The 21,477-nt window shown below is 41.5% G+C and overlaps 1 protein-coding gene across 2 annotated transcripts in view; it reads left to right on the forward strand.

The window, feature by feature from the left end:
- Nucleotides 1–21,477, forward strand: part of GRID2 (glutamate ionotropic receptor delta type subunit 2) — a 2,834,743-nt gene that overhangs the window by 2,186,890 nt on the left and 626,376 nt on the right. For both annotated transcript variants that reach the window (XM_069238009.1, XM_069238018.1), the window contains exon 12: nucleotides 9,977–10,115. In XM_069238009.1, coding sequence (XP_069094110.1) covers nucleotides 9,977–10,115 — 139 coding nt within the window. The remainder of the gene's footprint in view (nucleotides 1–9,976; nucleotides 10,116–21,477) is intronic.

Raw genomic sequence — 21,477 nt, forward strand, 5'->3', positions numbered from 1 at the left:
CGCCTCCTTTTTTAAAAAATGTTGCAAGGAAATCTCTTAGGTTTCCTTGCACCATTTTTTGGCACGCCTAATAGTGGAACTCCCCCATTGCATACATTTTGCCTGGCACAGGCATAATGTAGTGCAAAGGGTAGCAAATTGACGCAATGCATGCATTGCACCACTTTGTAAATCTGGGTGGCGTTTTTGGCCTTATAAGACCACATTAGCGTAAAGAAATGGACCTAATGTGGCATTCGAATGGCGCTAGCGTCTCTTAAATATGCCCCTTAAAACTTTTTTTAAATCATTAAAAATGGAGAGAAATAGTTGTCACACAATTTTGTGGTAGGGAGATCTCTTGGCACCGTGTGAATGGCTGGTGAAGCCCTAACAATGTTCTGCATGCTGACTTCCAAAATTGCTGCTTCCTTTATTAGGAAGCCCGTTTTCATATGAGGTCCTCCTACTATGCATATTTGTTCCCAACCAATCATGTCCTGTGAATGAAACCCACATTTTTAAGCATTTCCACAGCAAATAATGGTATTGTGCTGTAGCTTAAGTGGTGCCCCTCCTCCCATGGCACAAGGCTTGAGTCTCTTAGCAGGTGCATTGCCATGGTCCACATCATGCACTACTGACATGACTAATCCAGGTACCTCTTTTCCTTCAATAACTTCTTAGGGATGGGTGGCTGGGTCAGCTTGTCATAGTGCATATGCATAGTTCATATTTCCTGTGTAGTTAGGGTCGGACTTACCTATAGGGCAATAAGGCAGTGTCTGACGGGAAGGTCAGTGTGGAGGTTTTCCTGCTGATTATGCTGATAGTAAATCAAACAGTGCCTGTGGCAAGGTCAAACCCATGTAGTCTTCCATACCTTGTAGAACACTTATACAGCATGTCTCTACAAGTTCAAAACATGAGCCACTTTTTTAGCTATCTAATTCACTAACGGGTGGACCTTTTTTCCTGTTCCATTCGGACTCCATGTGTGGTACATGGTTGTGTACACAGTGGCGTAACATTAGCCTCCTCAGCCCCCGTAGTGCGGAGGGGGGCTGAGATACAAAGGCTACAGTACAGTGTGCAAGGCGGTGGTTCCCTGGTCTGAGAGCTCCTGACTGGGCTTGGAGGGGGCCCCTCCATGCACTTAGGTTGGGGGCCCTCTTAAGTTCTGTTGCGCAACTGAGCGGACATGAAGAATAAAAGTGGAATCTGTATTGCAAAATTAAACACAGTAAATAGAAGTTAATGGTCTGTTACAAAAGCTTCTTCAATCCTTTTGATGTAATTTAACTTAAAAATGTTGTTGTTTAGAATGTATAGAAAATTCAGAGAGATGTTATCTTTCCTGTAATGGCCCACAGCACAATAAATAAACATGTTTCCTAAACATCTCCTTCCTGGTTATCTATACTGATTTGAGAAAACATTTAGTATTTTCATTGTTTAAATTGCAGCTTTAATTAAGCCATATGATCTGTTTTTCAGCTTGGCTGCTGATTGTAGTTATCATGATGTCACAACTCAACTTTAATAATTTATTGCAGTTGAGCAGCAACATCATTATCGTTTTAGAGATGATTAAACACATCACAACTCAACTGTAAAAATTGTGTTAGAGACCACCTTCTATGCAGGAATTGCAGGCTCTTGTGCACTTTTTGGGCTAAAGTACCACCTGCCGTACATTATAAGGACACTGCAAGTCACCAAGTAGTTCCATGACCCTGTAGAAGAAATAGGCCGAAGGAAGATCCCCTTTATAAGATTGTGGAACTAGGTGACTAATAGACTTTTAATGCACATTTTATAAAAATATAAATTGCACATATTAATGCACATCAGAGATCACACATGGTCACAACATATCTCTTCCCTTTCACTGCTTAATTCCTTAGGGACAAATTTACAAGCCCCTAGCACCACTGGAGCATCACACATAGAAAGAACAAATCGCATTGAGGATTGTTTTTGTGCAGGAAGGTGTTATTTCCTGCACAAAACAAATCTCCCCTGCAACACAGCCATCCTTGCACCATGGCGCAGCACACATAGAAAAAGCCAATCGCACTGAAGATTGTTTTTGTGCAGGAAAAATCTCCCCTGCAACCCAGCCATCCTTGCACCATGGTGCGAAGGTGGCTGCGTTGGTGCCAGATAGCTAATTTAGCGGCGGCGCAGGGAGAAACACAGGGACGTGACATATTTTTGTAAATATGGCATATCCCTCAGTTTCAGACCTGACACAGTGAGGCTCTGCCAATTTTGTCACAGCACTGTGCTGCGCCAGTTCTTTGTAAATATGCCACTGAGGCCCATATTTATACTTTTTTAGCACCGCCTTTGCGAAATCTTTTTGACGCAAAATCGGCGCAAACTTACAAAATACAATTTTATTTTGTAAGTTTGCGCCGATTTTGCATAAAAAAACTACGCAAATGTGGCGCTAAAAATGTATAAATATGGACCTTAGTGTGTTAATCTTTCATGTTCATTGCAGGCAAGAAGAACACAAGCAGAATCTGTACTGAGCAATTAAACATACCACAAAACAGTGAGTAATTTTTGCACACATTTGTGGTCCACATTGTTTAGAAACATGCAAAAATGTATTTTTCTTCAAATATCAATAGGGTGGCAAAATAAAAATGTTGCCATACATATCTCTTTTCTGCAGATGCTTTATTTTTGTAATAAAATATATCAGAAAAGGGAGTAGCCAGTTCCTGTTTTTCCTGTATAAAATGCAGCTGTAATTATGCTCTATGAACTCAGCAGCCATTGCAATGTCCAAACACAACTCTACTAACTTGTTGTTGAGCAGCTACGTCATTTCTTTATTGCAGGCCAGTAAAGAAGTCACAAGTTCGAAAGAATTGCAGGCTCTAATGTATTATTATTATTACAAAAATTATTGTATGTCAGTAGTATGAATTCAAACATCTTGCTCATTTGTTGAGGGCTCAGCTATGAAAACTAGTGAAGGATAAATAATTTCCACAGTTCTCTAGAAAGTTCATCAACACCTTGAGAAGAGGATGTGGAGGGCCACAGCTGCTGACTTTGGAGAAAGGGAAGCAGGTTTCAGTCTCCACTTCCGCTCAACATCTTTTGATTCTTGGCAAATCACTTAATTTCTCCATGTCTAAAAAAAATGAATGTCGCCTTGTGCAATGTAACTGGTGCTCATGTAAAGTGCTCTAATATCCCGGGGTCGAGTTTGTGGTATATAAAACTGCAAAAGAATTGAGATGAGGGTCTCTGAATCAAGCTAACCTTTCCAGCAAACTGGGTATGGCATGTCACACATATATATAAAATGTTTATTGTTGAAATTCCAATTAGGACAAATCAATTCTTCAAGTCTGTCTCGTGCACATGTGGGAGTTGTTTAAATGTTGTATAATATGTGTAACCAGATGACTGCATCTCATTCAAGTCTCGTGCTAGTTGTATCTGACTGCCTCACAGCCATACTCACATAGAGCGCCCAGGTGTGGCTCACTGTACATATTCTTTTCTGCATAACTATTTGTAAGTTTAAAGAAAGATCCCCACATTGTATCTAACAGGAGTGTCTCCCAAAGTCTGAGGATTTTAGCATGTTTTTAAAGTTCAATTTTAAATCAATCTCTCACCTTCTCTTATTTTTCCTTGCATTTCTTTTATTACACTTCATTGTTTCACATAAACGTGATGTAGACATGTATTTCTTTATTACATGGCAGTTAAGTTGGACTTTTACATGTCACCTTGCATAGTTTCCATGGGATCGCCTTGTTGCTCTGACCCTGATACCAAGTATGAGCTAAGAAACCTTTAACGAATGCAGTTTGCCTCTTATCATGGGACTGACAAATACAACCCAACAGGCAAATTCCTTAAAGTGGCAAGCATCTTCGATTTTGTTACTAGTCATAGTGGCAATCACTGCCTTTTCTCTTGACAGCTGCCTTGCAGTACTCCACTTTTAGATGTTAGTATGCTCTTTGTCTCTTCAGTAACAGAGGTGTGCTATAAGGTGCTTTGTGAAAGAAAATACTGGAAGAATACCACATACGTATCAAAAACAGCATTATGAATGTTACTTGGATGACTGTCTGCTGCTCATTCGACAAGCCTGATATGGCACTCAAATAAATTAAGAAACTTAAAGCAGGGTAAATATCATTACAATTAATTGTTTTTATTTTTCGTCATTCTGCTATAACCCATACCTTTGTACATCTGCCCCACCTAGTACATTCTCCGTGAACGGCTGTTTTTAACAAATAGCATTGACTAAAGAATATACATGTTTTGGATACTATACATCTTCTTATGGCAGAAAGATGGCACTATAGCCCAGCGAGTTACACACCCGCCATTTGTGCTCTGTACACCAAAAGTAAGAATCCTGGTCAACTTTTCATCTTTCTGAAGGTGGTATATTGACTACTCTCAAAATGACGAGAAATAACCCTGGTTATTTACAGTGTACATAAATATAAGAAGCACGCTTTGAAAATATATTAAAAAATAGGCTTTTCATTTTTTGTAACTTGTGATAACTCCTAATTCCTAATTCCCCCTTCATGATATATTTGCCAAATTGTTATAGTTAATGCATTTTTGTTGCTGGATTATTTCTCATAAATATAATATGTATATTAAAGATTCAACATAGGCATTTTTTCACAAACCTAAAAATTACATGATTGAAAATGTTATTAAATGTACAGAAAAGTCATGTTGGTTCATCCACAAGTATCGCCAAGGTAAAAGCTCTACAAAAAACCTACTGTGTCAAGAAGCAAAAAATGAATTAATGCTAGCTGTTATTTATGTTTTCTGAAGATGGACTTTCAGTCCTCCCCATATATGTACATGTTGTTACTGAAGACACATTTTGTTCCTTATGTTTTTACGATTTCTGGTCATATTAGTAAAGAAACCATGTGGCCTGCAACAAACGTTTAAAGCCTCACTCATACGGTGGGATAAACATGGAATACATTAATCACACCTCTTTGCATACATTGTACATAGTTTCAGTTTTCTAGATAATAGACATCTAGGTTATGCATATATAGCCATTTTCATCTCTGCAATACTTAGGGAAGATATGGGGCCGGGTGAACTGTTGGGTTGCTAAGAATAAATCTTAAATTTCTGGAGGTAGTGCTCCATGCATAGAAAAAATCTATCTGAGAAATTTCATTTACACCAACTTAATATGGTGGAGAGATTGAGGAATATTCTCTTCTGGATTTAGTAGGTTGGTTCGCCAAAATTGAAGGATCTGCTGTTTTGAACCAAAACTAGGGCAGCACCATGGTTGTGTATCAGACTATCATACACAGGAATATCTGTGACATAAATATTGTGTCAGATGATAACTTGTTTCTCTCTGATCTTCATTTTACAATGCGTCTCTGAGCTAGGATTTCTAAGGCCATTCCCTAGCAGATGCGTACATACACCTCCGTTCTGCATCACCTACTGATGGCACAAGTGACTTCTGTTCCTTTTTGCCTACCACAAAATATCTTCTTACCACCTCTCTAATAATGACCTCCAAATGAATGCATTTCAACCCACCGTTTCTCTCTCCACATTTACTCTCTCAAACTTCTACTATCTTCCTTCACTCGAAACATATCCATCAAGTACATTCCCAAGTCTCCCCTCAATCCCCATTAAACTCCACTTCTCTCAAAACCCTGTTTTAGATTTGACTAGAATACTTTTAACTGATGCATAAACTAAATCATCTAATTCACACTGTAGTATCCTGCTCCTCGGACAAAAGGAAGATCCATCTTCTGCCTTCACAGTTGAGTCCCTCTCAGCCTTATTAACCTCTGCTTCTCCTTCAAATTGCAAACTTGCCCTGTTGGACATCAATCTTATTTTTATTCCATTACAAAACTGACAATTAAGCTGGCACGAGGACCCAACTCTCTCTCTCTGTGCTAATCTTAATTTGGCTTTATACTTCCCCGGTCAGACAACCACCTCTCACTCAACTAATCACCAGGCCATGCTCACTATGCTTACAGACAACCTGGAGCCTCACTGTTAACAAACAATCCCCTACTACTCTACAGAGGATCTACTTAACCTTCTTGAAGTTTACAGTTGTCTCTTCTCCTTCCTCAGTAACCTCTGACATCGACTCCACTGATGAGTCCCCTGCATTCTACTATTCAAACACAGAGTACATGTCTGCAAAGGGGAGTCTACCATAGAAATCTCATCAGATTCCAATAGGTCCAATGATGACAGTGATCAGCAAAATGAAAACCTATTCTCTCTACTGCCTATTTTATAAAGCAGACCTGCCACAAATTTAATGACACTTTCATCAACCAAACATGAGATGTTATGGAGACTTGGCTCAAGGTCTCATAATGTCATGGACCTGTTTCCCAATGACTTCTTTATTCATTGTGACTAAGAAAGCAGGCTAGATGGAGGAGTAATTTTAAGAATTAAAGCCTTACGTAGGGCCATTACCACAGACTCATTTGCATTGTTTGAAAGGTTGATGGTTGATACTAAATAGCTTCAAATCCAACTGTTTAGGCCCAGTTTAATTTATCATCCTCCAGGTGACAACTCTAATTTTACTGAACAGTGTATTTAGCACATTACTATTCAAGTTATCCTCTGTGACTCTGATGTACGTTTAGGGGATTTCAATCTCCATTGAGGGGACTCAAATAACAGTGCAGCAAATATGTTCTCCTCGTCTCCTCTTTCATACCTGCTAATCACTTCATTCAGAGCTGCATCAAGCCCACCTTTACCCCAGGTTCAACGTTTATTTTTTTACTCTCAGATTAAATAATACGTGAAGATCCAGTTCTCTGAGACTAGGCAGACCATTTCCTAATCCCATTTTCACTAGTTTCAACTCACGTCAAAACCTATAGTCCGATGAGAGAAGGCTGAAATTGATATACATGTTCCTAAAAAACGTAATTTGAAGAACCTCATGATGCTCTGTTCCTTTAGCCTTCCCCCATCAGTCCCCATGATGACATAAACACCTTTAACTCTAGGCTCAACAAATCCAAGTGTGAACCTCTGGATGAACATCTCTGCTTTACAGCAAAAGAAAAAGACTCAAAGCTTCTGCTACATGATTAGCCAAAGACTTCTTAATGGAAAATACATCACTCAGAGCTTTGGAAACTCAGTGGAGGCAAACATTCTTTCCTTCTTCCAGGGCATCCTCAGGATTGCTGGAAAAATATTTTCCTCCCACATGTTATAGAGCCAGAAGAAATGTCATCAACACAGGTGTGATCTAACATAATTTCTAGCATTTCACATTGCACTTTTGACACAAAATGCCTCAAATTGCACCATTAGGTTATACGACATAACTGACACTTCGTTCAGCTAAAAATCCTATCGTGGGAGCATGGGAAGAATGAGAACGAACTGAATGCAGGTCGTTGTTGGTTGTACCACTTCTGATTTTGAATGATTTTTTTGTGCAAAATGCACCTTCGCAACAGAGATGGGTGCAAAGGCACATTTCCCAATAAGAAAATTTGCAAAATTCAGATGCCAGCTTTTCACTGAACAACTCATACATTTTTGGGCATTTTGAGTAATTTCCATTAATGAAAGTAAGCACATTTTGCCCAAGTCTATTCTCTTATCAAGAATTGCCCAAGACAATCATTTGAAGTAGTGAGAATGGCAGTCCAGTTTGTTCCCTTAAATTTAATGACCTGGCTGCCAAATTTGAAGAGCTTGTCTCATTCTTTGAAAGGAAAGTCCAATTTGTTGAACAATTATTGTCCTATCTTTGAGATTCTCTGAAGCACATAGTTGCCAAATGTAAATCCAAAGTCAGCTGCTTTGCGTTTGATCACGTCTTCGAAGAGGATCATAGAGAAACTATCACCAAGGTTAAACCTTTCAAAGACTTCATTGACCCAGGGCCAGGGAGCATTTCCAAAGAACTGACATAGCAGCTTTTATCTCAGTGGACAGAGAAAATGAACCTTTCTCTTCAGCGATGTATGTTCCTGGATCGTTTGACAATTGGCTAATGTATCAAAAATAATGGTTCACTCCTGGGAGAAGAAGAGGGAATAATGTTACAGAGAAACAAATAGTTGCCGATATAATTTGTAGAAGGCAAGCCCCCAATTAAAAAACAGACACCTGGACATATTATTTGCAATAGTAGTATATTATTGTTAATCAAGAAATAAAATATTGTGACTACTCAGCGCTACAACTGTGATGGTGCAGTGCTATTTGTGACGAATGTGGTGCAAATAATAATTTTATATAGAAAAAGGGAAATCTTAAAGATGAACAATAGGATGCGTTTATCAAACATTATTTCATATTATTATTCAGTGTGTGCTGCGAAGGAGCTAGGAATATAAGCAGTATTAGAGAATAATGCAGTCTATATTGTAAAAATAAATTGTTGACGTTTCGCCCCCAACTAGTTTATTTAACTGGAGCCGTCTTCAGGCCATGGTCAGAAGACAATCAAAAGAAACCAACCCCAAGAGAAATCCATAATTGTGAGGCGATTGGCACTGCATCAAGCCTGTCTGGATGACATGCAAGACGTCCAAGCCCAGAAGCACGAGGAAGGGTTTGTGTGGGAATAAATTAATAAAGCAGTAATCAGACCAGCCTAGCAGCGATATCTGTATCAGGCTAGAGTATAAAGTACAGTACCAGGTAAGGCATAAATTAAAGCACAATCCTGGGCTAGGCAGGCAGGAAATATTTGAAATAATCAAGGCTAAACAACAAGAGAAAGAAAGTAAATACTGCCAATCAAAGGTGGAATAAAAGAGGTGGTCAAAACAAACCGGCAAGAGGAGTTCAGCTTACATTGCTAGTGAAGGACAGTGAATTAGAGCAATCTCAATCTGCAGAGGAACAGAAAGAGTTTCTGGGGTAGAAAGGGGGTGATTAAAGGGGAATTAGTATGCCAGGCAAGGGCCTTCCAGCCAGTATCTGGCAGTAGAAAACAAGCTGGGGATGTCAGCAATAGAACGAAGTTGAAAACTGGGTCTACATGGTGGAAACACCGCACACAGACAAAAATAGGAGAGCTATTTATGGCCAGAGCCGGCAAGCAAAAGACAGACTCTCTGTTGCACTATGGTGCATAGAAGTCCTCATGGAAAAGGGAAGGGCAAAGCTCTTACCATCAAATGTGAATTAGTATGCTAAACAGAGCAGTTCTACACAAACAAGATCCAAGACCCACTACACCATTGATACTTTCAGGTGTGAGCTGAATATCTCCTCTTTCAAATATATCTAATGGGCACTCCCACTTCAATTTGTTGTGCTTCCTGTTCACCTCATGTTCTTTCTTTTTCACTTGGGTAGACCAACTCTGCTGGTCTATATTCTTCTGCTTATCACAACAGTTTGGCTTCTCTAAATAATTTCCTGGAATCTTAACATGATTTAGGACATTTTCTCCTTCCATCTTCCTTTAGTCTTTTACTGTACACTTACTTGTATAGTTTCTGATTGCTTTTGATGATTATGACAATATTCTCTACTGTATCAATGTTCTTAATTTTACTGACATTCGTTTTTAGTTGTACTACATCCTCTACAATACATTCTAATGCATGGGGCCCACGTTTGAATTATATGAAACTGCATGAACAAATAAATAAATAACGTCCTAAATATTGTTTACAATAATATTAACATATTGGGAGTAGCTTTTCAATTATAACCTTCACTGATGCACTATCACTGTAAACAATATATAGAACACAATATTTGTGCAAGGAACTATTCAGATGATATTCTGGTACCATAGCAGACAACTAATATGTGCCACAGTAGCAGACACCTTTCCTATAGTGTTGATTAATCTGGTTATTAAAGTGGGCTTAAATATCCAATGGGGAAACCCCCTGCTCTTGTTGAACCTTGAATGAATATCATTCCATCGCTGGCTGCAATGCTCTAATGGTTTTTTCCTTTCCAATAGGTGGAGATGTTCCGTACACTACCCTCGCAACAAGAATGATGATGGGAGCATGGTGGCTCTTTGCCTTAATAGTAATTTCATCCTACACAGCAAACCTTGCAGCTTTTCTCACGATCAGCCGCATTGAGAACTCTATCCAGTAAGTAGACTAAGATCATTAAATATATTACTGATGTAAGTGTTCATGGTATAACCTTGTAGCCCGCAGTAGTGTACTATACAGATCATAAAAAGCCTGCTCTAGCATTATAAACCTGAGTTGAAGATGAGGGCCAATAACAAAGGAGGGCTAAATCCACAGCCACTGGGATTGTACGATTTTGCAGCTGCGTTGTTTTCCGCATAATTATGGATCTACTGCATTTGTCACATAATCCACCATCTGCAGAATAATCTGCCAATTTCAGCAAAAAAAAGGTTTCTTGCTCAAATTGATGAAAAGTTACTAAAAATGGAGCAATATGTTTTGTTGCACAGTGGAATGCCCTTCGCAAAGGTTGAATGGTCACATTTCTTTCGCCAATTTCTGCATTTGAGTTTCAAAGTGGAACAAATGAAGTGGAACCTTTGGCCAGAAACCATAACATGTGTAAAAAGCCAAAACAAATAAGGTAATACTAAAACAAAATGTGCTGCATTTCACTGCATGATTTACATGTTCTTGCTGCATAATTTAGTCAGCACTGCTGCATACTTTGTCAATCACCTGCTGCATAATCTAGTGGCCCTGAATATAAAGCTATAAGAACATTCCACCCCATGAGCGTGGAATGTCCTAATTTACAATGAAAGCATTCAAAGAGGGCTTTGAACCCTCCCAGAGCTTGCTTCGAATGTTTAACAATTGCAGCTGTATGCAGGGGCATAGCTGTAAGCAGTTGAAAATACACAGCAACAGCTGTGAAATAAGTCTGAAGTCAGCCCTTGATTCTCCTTGGTCTCCCTGATTCTCCATGAGCTCACTTCCCCTTTTGAGCTGAGCCGAGGAGACCCAGGAACTAAGCAGAACCCCTCTCCCCCATTCTGAGGTTCCAGTGAAACTGTGCGCCACAGGAGGGGGAGGCTCTTGTGTGCTCTGGTCCACAGCTTCTTTGAACCCCCTGCCCAATTCATATATCTTAGGGAGGCAGGGGAAAGAGAATGGCAAAGGCTGTTAATTAAAACATTGTAATATCGAAAGCAGCAGACTTATACCAGTGTTTACAGGCCGCTGCTGCTTGAGTTCATTGGAGTTTTCAACATTCCAATGCTTTAATATACAATTACCCATTGCTCTGACACTCATAGCAGTGAAAGAGAAAACTGGTTTTCCTCTCCTGAGACATTTGAATATTCCTGACAAAACATGCTAGCAATGGGTTCCACTGTAATCTACTATCACAAACACTGGATTCAATCATAGTTATTTACTTTCATGAAGACAGATCAGTGAAATAATGAACTTTGTCTTTTCTCCACTCTCTTGTTACAGAAATATAGATTTTGTCAAGATGTTTTTAGTATTTGGCTGGGGGGCTGAGCCCAGTCAGCCTTACGACTGTCTTCTACCAAACATTTTGCCTTCACCCCCCTTTATTTTTACTGAATTCGTTTTTGTTGGCCTCAGTGCACTTTACCACAGCTAACCAGTGCTAAAGTGCTTGTGTTTACTCCCTAAAACATGGTAAAATTGGCTAATTTAATTTACTTATAAGTCCCTATTAAAATGGTATACCATTTAGCCAGGGCTGCTAAAATAAATGCTACTAGTGGGCTTGTAGTATTCATTGTGCCAACCACCAATGAAGCCCCCTAAAACATGTCCCATGGTCTGCCATTGCCATGGCTAGGTAGCTGGTCTCCTGCTGAGAGCCTCAGGACAGAAAAGGCTCCAACCATCTTGAACCTGCACTTGGACCCTTCCAGAGTGAGCCATGCCCCTCTGAGTGGTGCCTCTCCAGTCCTGGATCGTTGGTAGTGGTGCTAAAAGTGCCCAGATAGCACATATCCAAAACTTGGAACTTAGGACATTTTTTGGTTAAAAAGTGTTCTGAGAACTGGCAGGAGCCTAGGTCCAACTTGCTCTTCTATCCGTCCCCAAGATGCATCACTGGTTGGCCAAACTTTAAGGCAGCTTCCACTACATATTCTCTGCATCAGCAAATCCTGTTCAGCGGCTCCCCTCAGAAGGGGTACATACCCTCATGGACCCCTCAACAGCTACAGTCTGCAGCTTTATCCTACTGGAGATTTTCAGCTTCTAAAAAAGGAGACAAAGGGCCTGATTTATATTTCGGAGGATGAGTTACTTCATCACAACAGAGATGGATATCTCATCTGCCAAAATATAAATTCCATTATATCATATAGGATTTATATTTCTGCAGACGGGATATCCTGTTGTGATTAATTAACCTGTCTGCCGAATTATAAATCAGGCCATAAGTCTGGACTAAGTATTCTTCACTGCGACTTCAGCCAGCATCTCCCCGATAACAACATCTCCTTCTTGCACAATGCCAGCTGGGAAGCCCTTCTCAATTTTACCTTCTCAGACCAGGCACAATCCACTTTGTGTAGCCGAACAACACTACATTGCGGTCAACAAGAACTTTCAACTTTGCCCCAGCTCTTGCAAGTTGATTGGTGCAGTTGGTGGTTTGATCTTTTAGACATGAGTTAATTAGACAGTCCATAACTCCGGTTCTCCTGATTGCATTTTTGTCATTATAAAGTCAAACCATTTATTAAAGTGTACTACATATTTCTAAAGTGATGTTGGATTTTTCTTGTGTGTTTTTTTATGTTATTACTGTTGGTGTGCTGCATAAATAGTTTACACTTTGTTTGTAAGTTAAGACTGACTGCTTTTCTGCCACGCTACTGGAGGGTTAAGCACAGGTTAACCCCTTCGCTGCCAGGCCTTTTCCCCCTCAGGTGCTACAAACGTCAAATTTGCGTCCTTTTTTTCCAACATCCTCGGGATTCTAGGGGTACCCAGAGTTTGTGAGTTCCCCTGGAGGACACTGAGAAATTAGCCAAAATACAGTAAAAAAAATGTTTTGTTTTTTTAATAAATGGGAAAAAAGGACTGCAGAAAAAGGCTTGTGGTTTTTTTCCCTAAAATAGCATCAACTAAAGGTTTGTAATGCCAAAATCACCATCTTCCCAGCTTTTAGGAACAGGCAGACTTGAATCAGAAAACCACATTGTTCAACACAATTTTGGTATTTTACTGGGACATACCCCATTTTTACTATTTTTTGTGTTTTTAGCCTCCTTCCAGTTAGTGACAGAAATGGGTGTGAAACCAATGCTGGATCCTGGACCGCTAAACATTTCTAAAAAGTAGCCAAAATTCTGAATTCAGCAAGGGGTCATTTGTGTAGATCCTACAAGGGTTTCCTACAGAAAATAACAGCTGAAATTGTAAAAAAAACAGCCAGGTTTTTTAAAGCAATATACCGTTATGTCTGCTGGACTCTTCTGGTTGTGGGGACATATAGGGCTTGTAGGTTCATCAAGAACTCTAGGTACCCACAGCCAATAAAGAGCTGCACCTTGCAATGGGTTTTTATTGTGTACCGGTATACAGCAATTCATTTGGTGAAATATAAAGAGTGAAAAATAGGTATCAAGGAAACCTTTGTATTTCCAAAATGGGCACAAGATACGGTGTTGAGAAGCAATGGTTATTTGCACATCTCTGAATTCCAGGGTCCCCATACCAGCATGTGAATTAAAAGCATTTCTCAAATAAACGTCTTTTTTACACACTGTCTTACATTTGGAAGGAAAAAGTTTAGAGAAAGACAAGGGGCCATAACACTTGTTCTGCTATTCTTTGTTCCCCTAAGTCTCCCGATATATATGGTACCTCACTTGTGTGGGTAGGCCTAATGCCCGTGACAGGAAACGCAACATGGACACATCACATTTTTACATTGAAATCTGACATGTTTTTTGGAAAGGGCCTAGCTGTGGATTTTGGCCTCTAGCTCAGCCGCCACCTTGGGAAACCTACCAATCCTGTGCATTTTTTAAAAGTAGACACCTAGGGGAATCCAGGATGGGGTGACGTGTTGGGCTCTCACCAGGTTCTGTTACCCAGAATCCTTTGCAAACCTCAAAATTTGGCAAAACAAATACTTTTTCCTCACATTTCGGTGATAGAAAGTTCTGGAATCTGAGAGGAGCCACAAATTTCCTGCCACCCAGCATTCCCCTAAGTCTCCCGATCAAAATGATACCTCACCTATGTGGGTAGGCCTAGTGCCTGCGCTAGGAAATGCCCCAATACACAACATGGACACATCATGTTTTCCCAAATAAAACAGACCTATTTTTTGCAAATTGCCTAGCTGTGGATTATGGCCTCTAGCTCAGAGGGGACCTAGGGAAACGTACCAAACCTGTGCATTTGTGAAAACTAGACACCTAGCGGAATCCAAGATGGGGTGTCTTGTGGGGCTCTCACCATGTTCTGTTACCCAGAATCCTTTGCAAACCTCAAAATTTGGCAAAAAACACCTTTTCCTCACATTTCGGTGCTGCAAAGTTCTGGAATCTGAAAACCTCAAATTTAGCTAAAAAATCACATTTTTCCCACATTTCTGTGTGGGATCACTGCACCGGCACAAATTTCCTACTAACCAATGTTCCCCTCAGTCTTTCACTCGCTTGTGTAGGTGGGCCAAGTGCTTGTGACAGGGAAGAGACAAAAACATGTCGGAAATGAGGGGGAACCAAAGCGGGTCCAAAAGGGCAGTTTGAAAAAAAACGGCTGACAAGTGGGGCTGAATTTTTAGCGGTATAGATGTGACAATGCTGAGTAGTGGAAGGGATTTTGTGGATTCCTGCAGATTCCGGAAGGTTCCATCACAAAAATGTGGGAAAAATGTGTGATTTCAAGCAAAGTTGGAAGTTTGCAGGGCATTGTGGGTAAGAAAATGGTGCGGGTGCATGTGAAGCACACCATCGTGGACTCACCAAGATGTTTAGTTTTCAGATGTGCCTAGGTCTCGCAGAGTTTTCTACATGGCAGCATCCCAAAGTCCAAAAAGTGCAGCCCTCACCATTCCAAGTGGGACGATTTTGAGAGTTAGACAAGCTCTCATGGCCCAAATGTAAAACCAAAACCCAAAATAATCAAATGTCCTCCTGCTTGCCAGGGGATAAGATGTTTTAGTGTGTGGGGGAGAGCTGAAAGATTATTACCCCCTTCAGTTGGGGTGGGGGCATAACTATGACCATACTGGTTGGTAGCCACCACCCCACTATTTTGTTTACCTGGCATCTAGTAGGCTTTCTGTCCCCCCGGGGAGTGGATCGGGGGTAACTGCCCAATCTGCCCACTGGTGGACAGAACAACTTTGTCCCCATTTATTTGGGGTGGGAGTATGGCCATACTACCAGTCTTTAAAAAAAAAAAAAAATCTTCCCTGGTCTCTGGTGGGCTTTCTACCCCTTTTGGGGGCAGATGGGACTTACAAAAATAGGCCGATCTGCCCCCAAGGTGGGCAGCAATGGCCAACAGTAATGTGCCTCCGTGGGGAGCGACCCTTGCTCAAGGGGCTGCCCCCCAGACAAAACACACACACACCAATCCCTGGTGCCTAAGTGGTTTCTGCCCCACCTCTCCCCCCAGGGGCAGATGGGCCTAATAGAAATAGGCCAATCTGAAATGGACTAAAAAAGAATTTGCCACCCAGGGGAGCGACCCTTGCCTAAGGGGTCGCTCCCCATCCATAAAAAAAATGGTTTTTGAATCCCTGGTGCCTAGTGGTTTCTGCCCTCCTTTGGGCCAGATCGGCCTAATTAAAATAGGCTGATCTGCCCCAAGGGGGGCAGAAAAGGCCTACAAATCAATTGCCCCCCTGGCGATCGGCCCTGGCCAAATGGGGCCTCTCCACCTATGTAATAAACACTCACAAATACAACATAAAAACATAAATCCCTGGTGTCTAGTGGGCATCTCTGCAGCCCGATCGCTTCACGATCAGGCTGCAGAAATGGTCAGAGAGACATCAAAGGGAAGGAAAGGCCTTTCCTTTCCTTTGATGCCTCTCCCGCCCTCAGCCTGTGATCGGAAGAGAAATGCTTTTGCATTTATCTTCCGATCCGTGCGGGAAGCTGAGCTTCCAGCGCAGTGGGGCGGCCTCTGATGAGGTCAGTGTGCGATTGCGCAATGACATCATCAAACGTCACTGCAGGTGTTGAGGTAGGCGGGGGTGGAAGAGGAAGCAATTCCCCTTCCACCCGTGCCCATGGGAAGGGGGTGCTTGGCCATCGAGGGGAGCACTAGCGCTTACCCTTAGGGCCATAGCAGGACGTAACGGTAACATCCTTAGCACCCAAGCAGTGCAAACAAGGATGTAACCGTTACGTCCTGGGCACCCAAAGGGTTAAATTACTGTCTTTAGTGGTTCACTCTGACAGGGATTGTGGCTGTTGCTTGAAGATGGCTGATGCCCCCCTCCACCAACCACCCAAATTCTCATAGGGATTAACAAAGGGTGGTGGGGTGCATGGCAGGAAACCATGTATTTTAAAATGTAAAAGTGAAGCATACAGTGAGAAAATCGAAGGATAAGGCCATGTTGTGCATGCCATGTCATTAGTTCAGTAGTGGAATACTACTCATCTAAGGAGGGGATGATGAATTATAGGCCAATTACAGCAGGAAATTGTAGATGGTTAGTATAAGGAATTACATCATTTTTTGTAGTTCCCCATTTTTTCCTATCTGATTTTGCTGGCTTTAGTAATCTGTGTGGTTTATCTCTTGCAAATAGTGGGAACATGACTAGTGAATGAGTCTCACTAATCAGGTACTAGTCATTGGAAATCACTGTTTGGCCCAGTTTAACTTCCCTATGCATGTATTGTTAATGGTTCCTGAAATCTACCTCTCTGTACTGATTTTCACAAGGCAGAACTTTGGCCGGCGAGGCTTGATGGACAAAAAATGATGGACTGGAATGCAACCCAGACAATTGCCATTTAATGAGATTACTTAAAGTATTCCATCCATCACGCTGTTGTTTTTACAGCAGACACCCTAAGTGTGACAGGTATGCCCTGTCATGTCTTGTGCTCATTGTGTGAAAGGACTCAAGGTGCATCTGCCTGATGAGCCCTGATTAGGGTGAAACCAGTCTGTGGTTGCTTGTGATCCCTTCTGGAGGGGCTGTTCCCAGAAGGAACAGGGTTGCCTGCATAAAATGGGCCTTTGTCCAGAGTGGCATGATGGGAGATTGCTTATTGTCCACACTAATTCAGGCTTTCCACCAATCATCTTGGAATTATAGCAGTTGATACCCCTTGGGTATGCTCAAGCATGGGTCCCATGCTCACTGTGCCATAGGATTCAAGGTACACTGTACTGATGAGCCTCATGTAGGGTGAAATGTGTCTGTGGTTGGTTGCGTGCCCTTCTGGATGAAACCTCGTCAGGAAGTTCGAGATGGACTGTTCCCACAAGCAGCAGGGTTGGCAGTGATATGCTTAAGGCGGACTTTTGACTACAGTGGCATTGTGAGTGAAAATTACAGATTTCAATACAGCACAGAGTGATTGATAGTAGTTGAGAATAATTCAGGCATTCTATCCATCACCTTGTTGTTGTTGCAGTTGAGGTCCTAAGTGTGAAGGGTATTACAGATGTGGGCACCATGCTCACTGTGCTATAGGACCCAAGCTACACCCACTGAGTTGCCCCAAGTACAGCAAAACAAGTCAGGGTTTGCTTACGTTCCCTTCTGGATGGGGCCTCACCTGGCAGTTTAGGATGGGCTCTTTCCATGAGGAGCAAAGTAGGTACTAATTTGCATAATCTAGAGTGGCATGATGTGTGAAAACCCAAGGAATGAAATGAAGCACTGAGCCATTGCCAGTGACTGAGATTAATTCATGATTTCCATTGGTCACCTTGTTGTTGCCAAGGCAAAAAGCTCTGTCAGACCTGGTCTACTTAGATAACGGTATCTACTCCTTTATATAGCATTTACTTTGTATTCATCAGAGTGCCCTCTTATCACTCGAGCGTCAACACAGATTGCGCTCTGTTCATGTGCTTCGTTATTGTGCAACTTGAAAACTGGACGTCATGACCAGTAGCCTTTTACCGTCTTCTGTCGAGTAAATGAGAAATCATTTCATTGACAAGAAAGCGTCTCAGGAAAAGTGATCAGACAAACTCAATTGGCACGCTGCAAATACATTTCTGCTGCTGGAAATAACATCCCTTTGTGAGGCGGAGAGCTCAACTTGGTCAGGTTTTCATCCTTGAAATGTGGAATTGCAATGTACCATTAGTTCATAGAGAAACTTACCTGTTGCAAAGGATGATGCGTAAGGTACTTTCAGTCGGAGAATCTCCAAATTATCGATTTGGGTGCAAATGCGAGCGTGCCCCGAAAGCGTTATTGTGAGATGTGCAGTATTGCCACTCAGAGGACTAGATAAAATCTTGCAGAAAATAACTCCAGTAATGTATGGGGAAAATCATTACAGAAACACTGAATAATATGAATTCGAACTGTAAACTCCGGTACCCATCTTTTAAAATGCGCTGCACTGCTATATAGCTGTCGTAATTCGCAGGATATGCACAAAGCACGTGTTCACAAGTATTCAAGTGTGCAGGTTAAGCAAGAAAAGCTGTAGTTCGACTTAGCCTGGCCTCTGCACACAGGTTCTACTGTGACAGATAGGACCCAGAGTGAATTGGTTCTGGTTTGCTAAGACATATCTCAAGTAGGAATTTAAAAAGAATTGTTCACTTTCGATTTTTCTGAAGTGCAACATCTGTTGTGTTTAAACTGTTTATTAAACTTTGGATAAACTATATTTAAACCATAAGTTGTATTGGCACAGCATGAGAAAGACATTGACATGGTATGAATTTCAGGGTCTCTAACAAATATCAAGCTTTACTTCTACCCTAAATGAGTCTGTTATGTTCTTTTTAAATTGGACATATTTCCCGGAGCCCGCCTTTTTGGAATTCCTGCTTTGAGCTACTGTGCTGGGCCCAGGTAATTGCTTTGCTAGTCCGCTTGCTGTTCAAAACTCCCCCTGGAACGGCAGACCTGCTCTGGGAGATTAGACTTCTCATAGGAGAGGAAAGGAGTGGGAAGAATTCTCTCTGAGGTAATGAGCTTCCTATCTCTGTTAAGCAGTGGCAGGGTGGGAGGACTCCTGACTTGTATTTATTTAACTGTTGGAAGCCTCTGTCTCCGAAGCTTATAGCACTATGTCTCAGCCTCCTTTTCAGGTCAAGTAAACGATGGAATTGCATCAACCCTGAATCCGTTCGGATGTTTGTGGATTTGTCCTGGTTGTGGATACCATAGGGTTAGGTACCCAACATACTACTGGGGACAAAGGCATCTTGAAGGTAGATGAAGGTGTATATTGCATAGGGAGTGCAGGAAGAGAGTGGTGTGCCTAGAAGACAGTGGTGTGCTGCTGCCATTAGTCCCAGGGTCAGGCCACTACTGAGATATGGACAGGAAGGCAGGCCCAGACTTTTACAGTCTGATACTATTTAAAGAAAAAAACAGCAGCACTGAGGGGCCACGTTAACTTTTTTAGGCCAGGAACACTCAAACCAGCAAGAGCAAAATAAACCAATAGTCCCCTGCAGAAATGAGAAACAGCACTGTAAGTGCCCTGAGGCTTGGGGCACCTGTTTCATCATCAGATCCCAAGCCAGATCCACCAAACACCTCAGGAACCTCCTGTGCTGTAGGTCCTCTGGACCACTTGATAAACATTTCCCCCTTAGATGTATAGTAAGTGCCATAAAGATACTCACAGGTCTTGGGAGTTCCCTGGCCTTTGCATCTTGGCCTAATGAGGAGACGAAACAGGGACACAGCAAATACCTTTGTACTCGTTTCCCTACTCCAACACCCAAAGTGCAGGAAGAAAGAAGACAAGAATTTAGAGGTCTTTCTTTGCCCTGCTGCTAGTGAAATGTGCTGGTGAGTGACAGAAGTGGGCTGCAGGACAACACAGCTTAAAGATTACCACACGGTCTAGGTGAAGAGGTGCGGAGGCCGGCAAACCTGCAGTCCACTTCTCTACCTAGCTGGATCTTAAATACTCTCTCTCCTTTTTTCCAAGATTTATTAACCTGGCAATCATGATCCAACAAGACCGATAGAAACCTCCAGACATTGCAAATCCCACAGCCAATTCCGTATTGCTATCAGGAGACTTGCATTAGGCCTGGGGAAGTGGGAATGGGATGAGAGAGCGAAACAGAGACAGTGGATATTGTCACACAGCTGGTTGAACAGCTGGTCTTAGTCCGCACAACAGCAGGTTTAATATCTGAAAAGTAAAGAAGATCTTTGCCATAACTATAATTTGGACATTGGACTTTTTGGTTTAGATATTGTTTGACATACAGCATGTGACTCTCTCTGTATATTCTCCCTTCATTATACATTGAATATTGATCTTTCTTCTGAGCTGTAATTAGGGGTTGTTTGTGTAAGACAGCCACCTTCTATATTAGGAAATAACTGGGATTAGGTTTAGAGTGATAAATGGATAACTGTAACCTGAAAGGCATTCATTAGCACTGCATGTTCAGTTTCTATGCCTCATTGGTATACTGTATATTTGCAAACAAACCCATAAGGTGAACTCCTTGGGGAATATCAAATGCAATAGAGTTTAAAGTCCCAACAGGTGATTCTTTATGAAGAAACAGGTGCAAAAAGTTGGTGATTTTAATGGATGACTCCCTGTATAAACACACAAGTGCTATAATGTTTGCAACTCTAAAGGATGATTTCTTGTGAAAACCACAAAATACAAGTCGATATCCTTGGGAATTACTTCTCTGGTTCCAAAATGTATTTTGTCAATTTCACAAAAGAACAGATGACAGCATTCAAACAATAAATCCTGGCTAAAGCGACTATGTATCACGATTGTCTAGCAAGGATGCTATGGACTTTGAGGAACCTATTCTTTATGCTTTAAAAATTACTGCCATTATTGGCAAGTCTTGTAAGAGTCCTGCAGGCTCATGTTGCACATAGTATTTCTTGTCTTTACTCAGATAAATGTCCTTCTGAGCAAGGTTGAGCAGAATTTTTAATTCCACCGGCAGTATTAGGGAAATATTGTAGTTCTGTGTTACTCTTCCATTTCTCATATTTGTGCTTGTGAAATGAAATGTATCACAGAAGCTGGTCTGCACATGCTAGTTGTAGGGGTGTTGTCCCAAATTACCTCCCCTGAGCCATATGGGACCTAGCTGACAGCATTGTGTGGCTGATGACTCGAGGCAAGACGTGACTAAAATCTTCAGAGTGATTGAATCTGTGGGAATGAATGCCCACAATGAGCATGGCCCCTCCTCTGCCCCCACCCCTTGCATCTAGAAGTGAACTTCATCATGAAACAAGACCTGCAATCAGCTTTGTCCTCCCACCATGGTAAGTGCCCTGCTCATCCACCCAACCTACACATTCTTCTGCACCCAGATTCCTGAGAAGGGA

Source organism: Pleurodeles waltl, chromosome 1_2 (assembly GCF_031143425.1).
Source record: "Pleurodeles waltl isolate 20211129_DDA chromosome 1_2, aPleWal1.hap1.20221129, whole genome shotgun sequence".
Taxonomy (NCBI): domain Eukaryota; kingdom Metazoa; phylum Chordata; class Amphibia; order Caudata; family Salamandridae; genus Pleurodeles; species Pleurodeles waltl.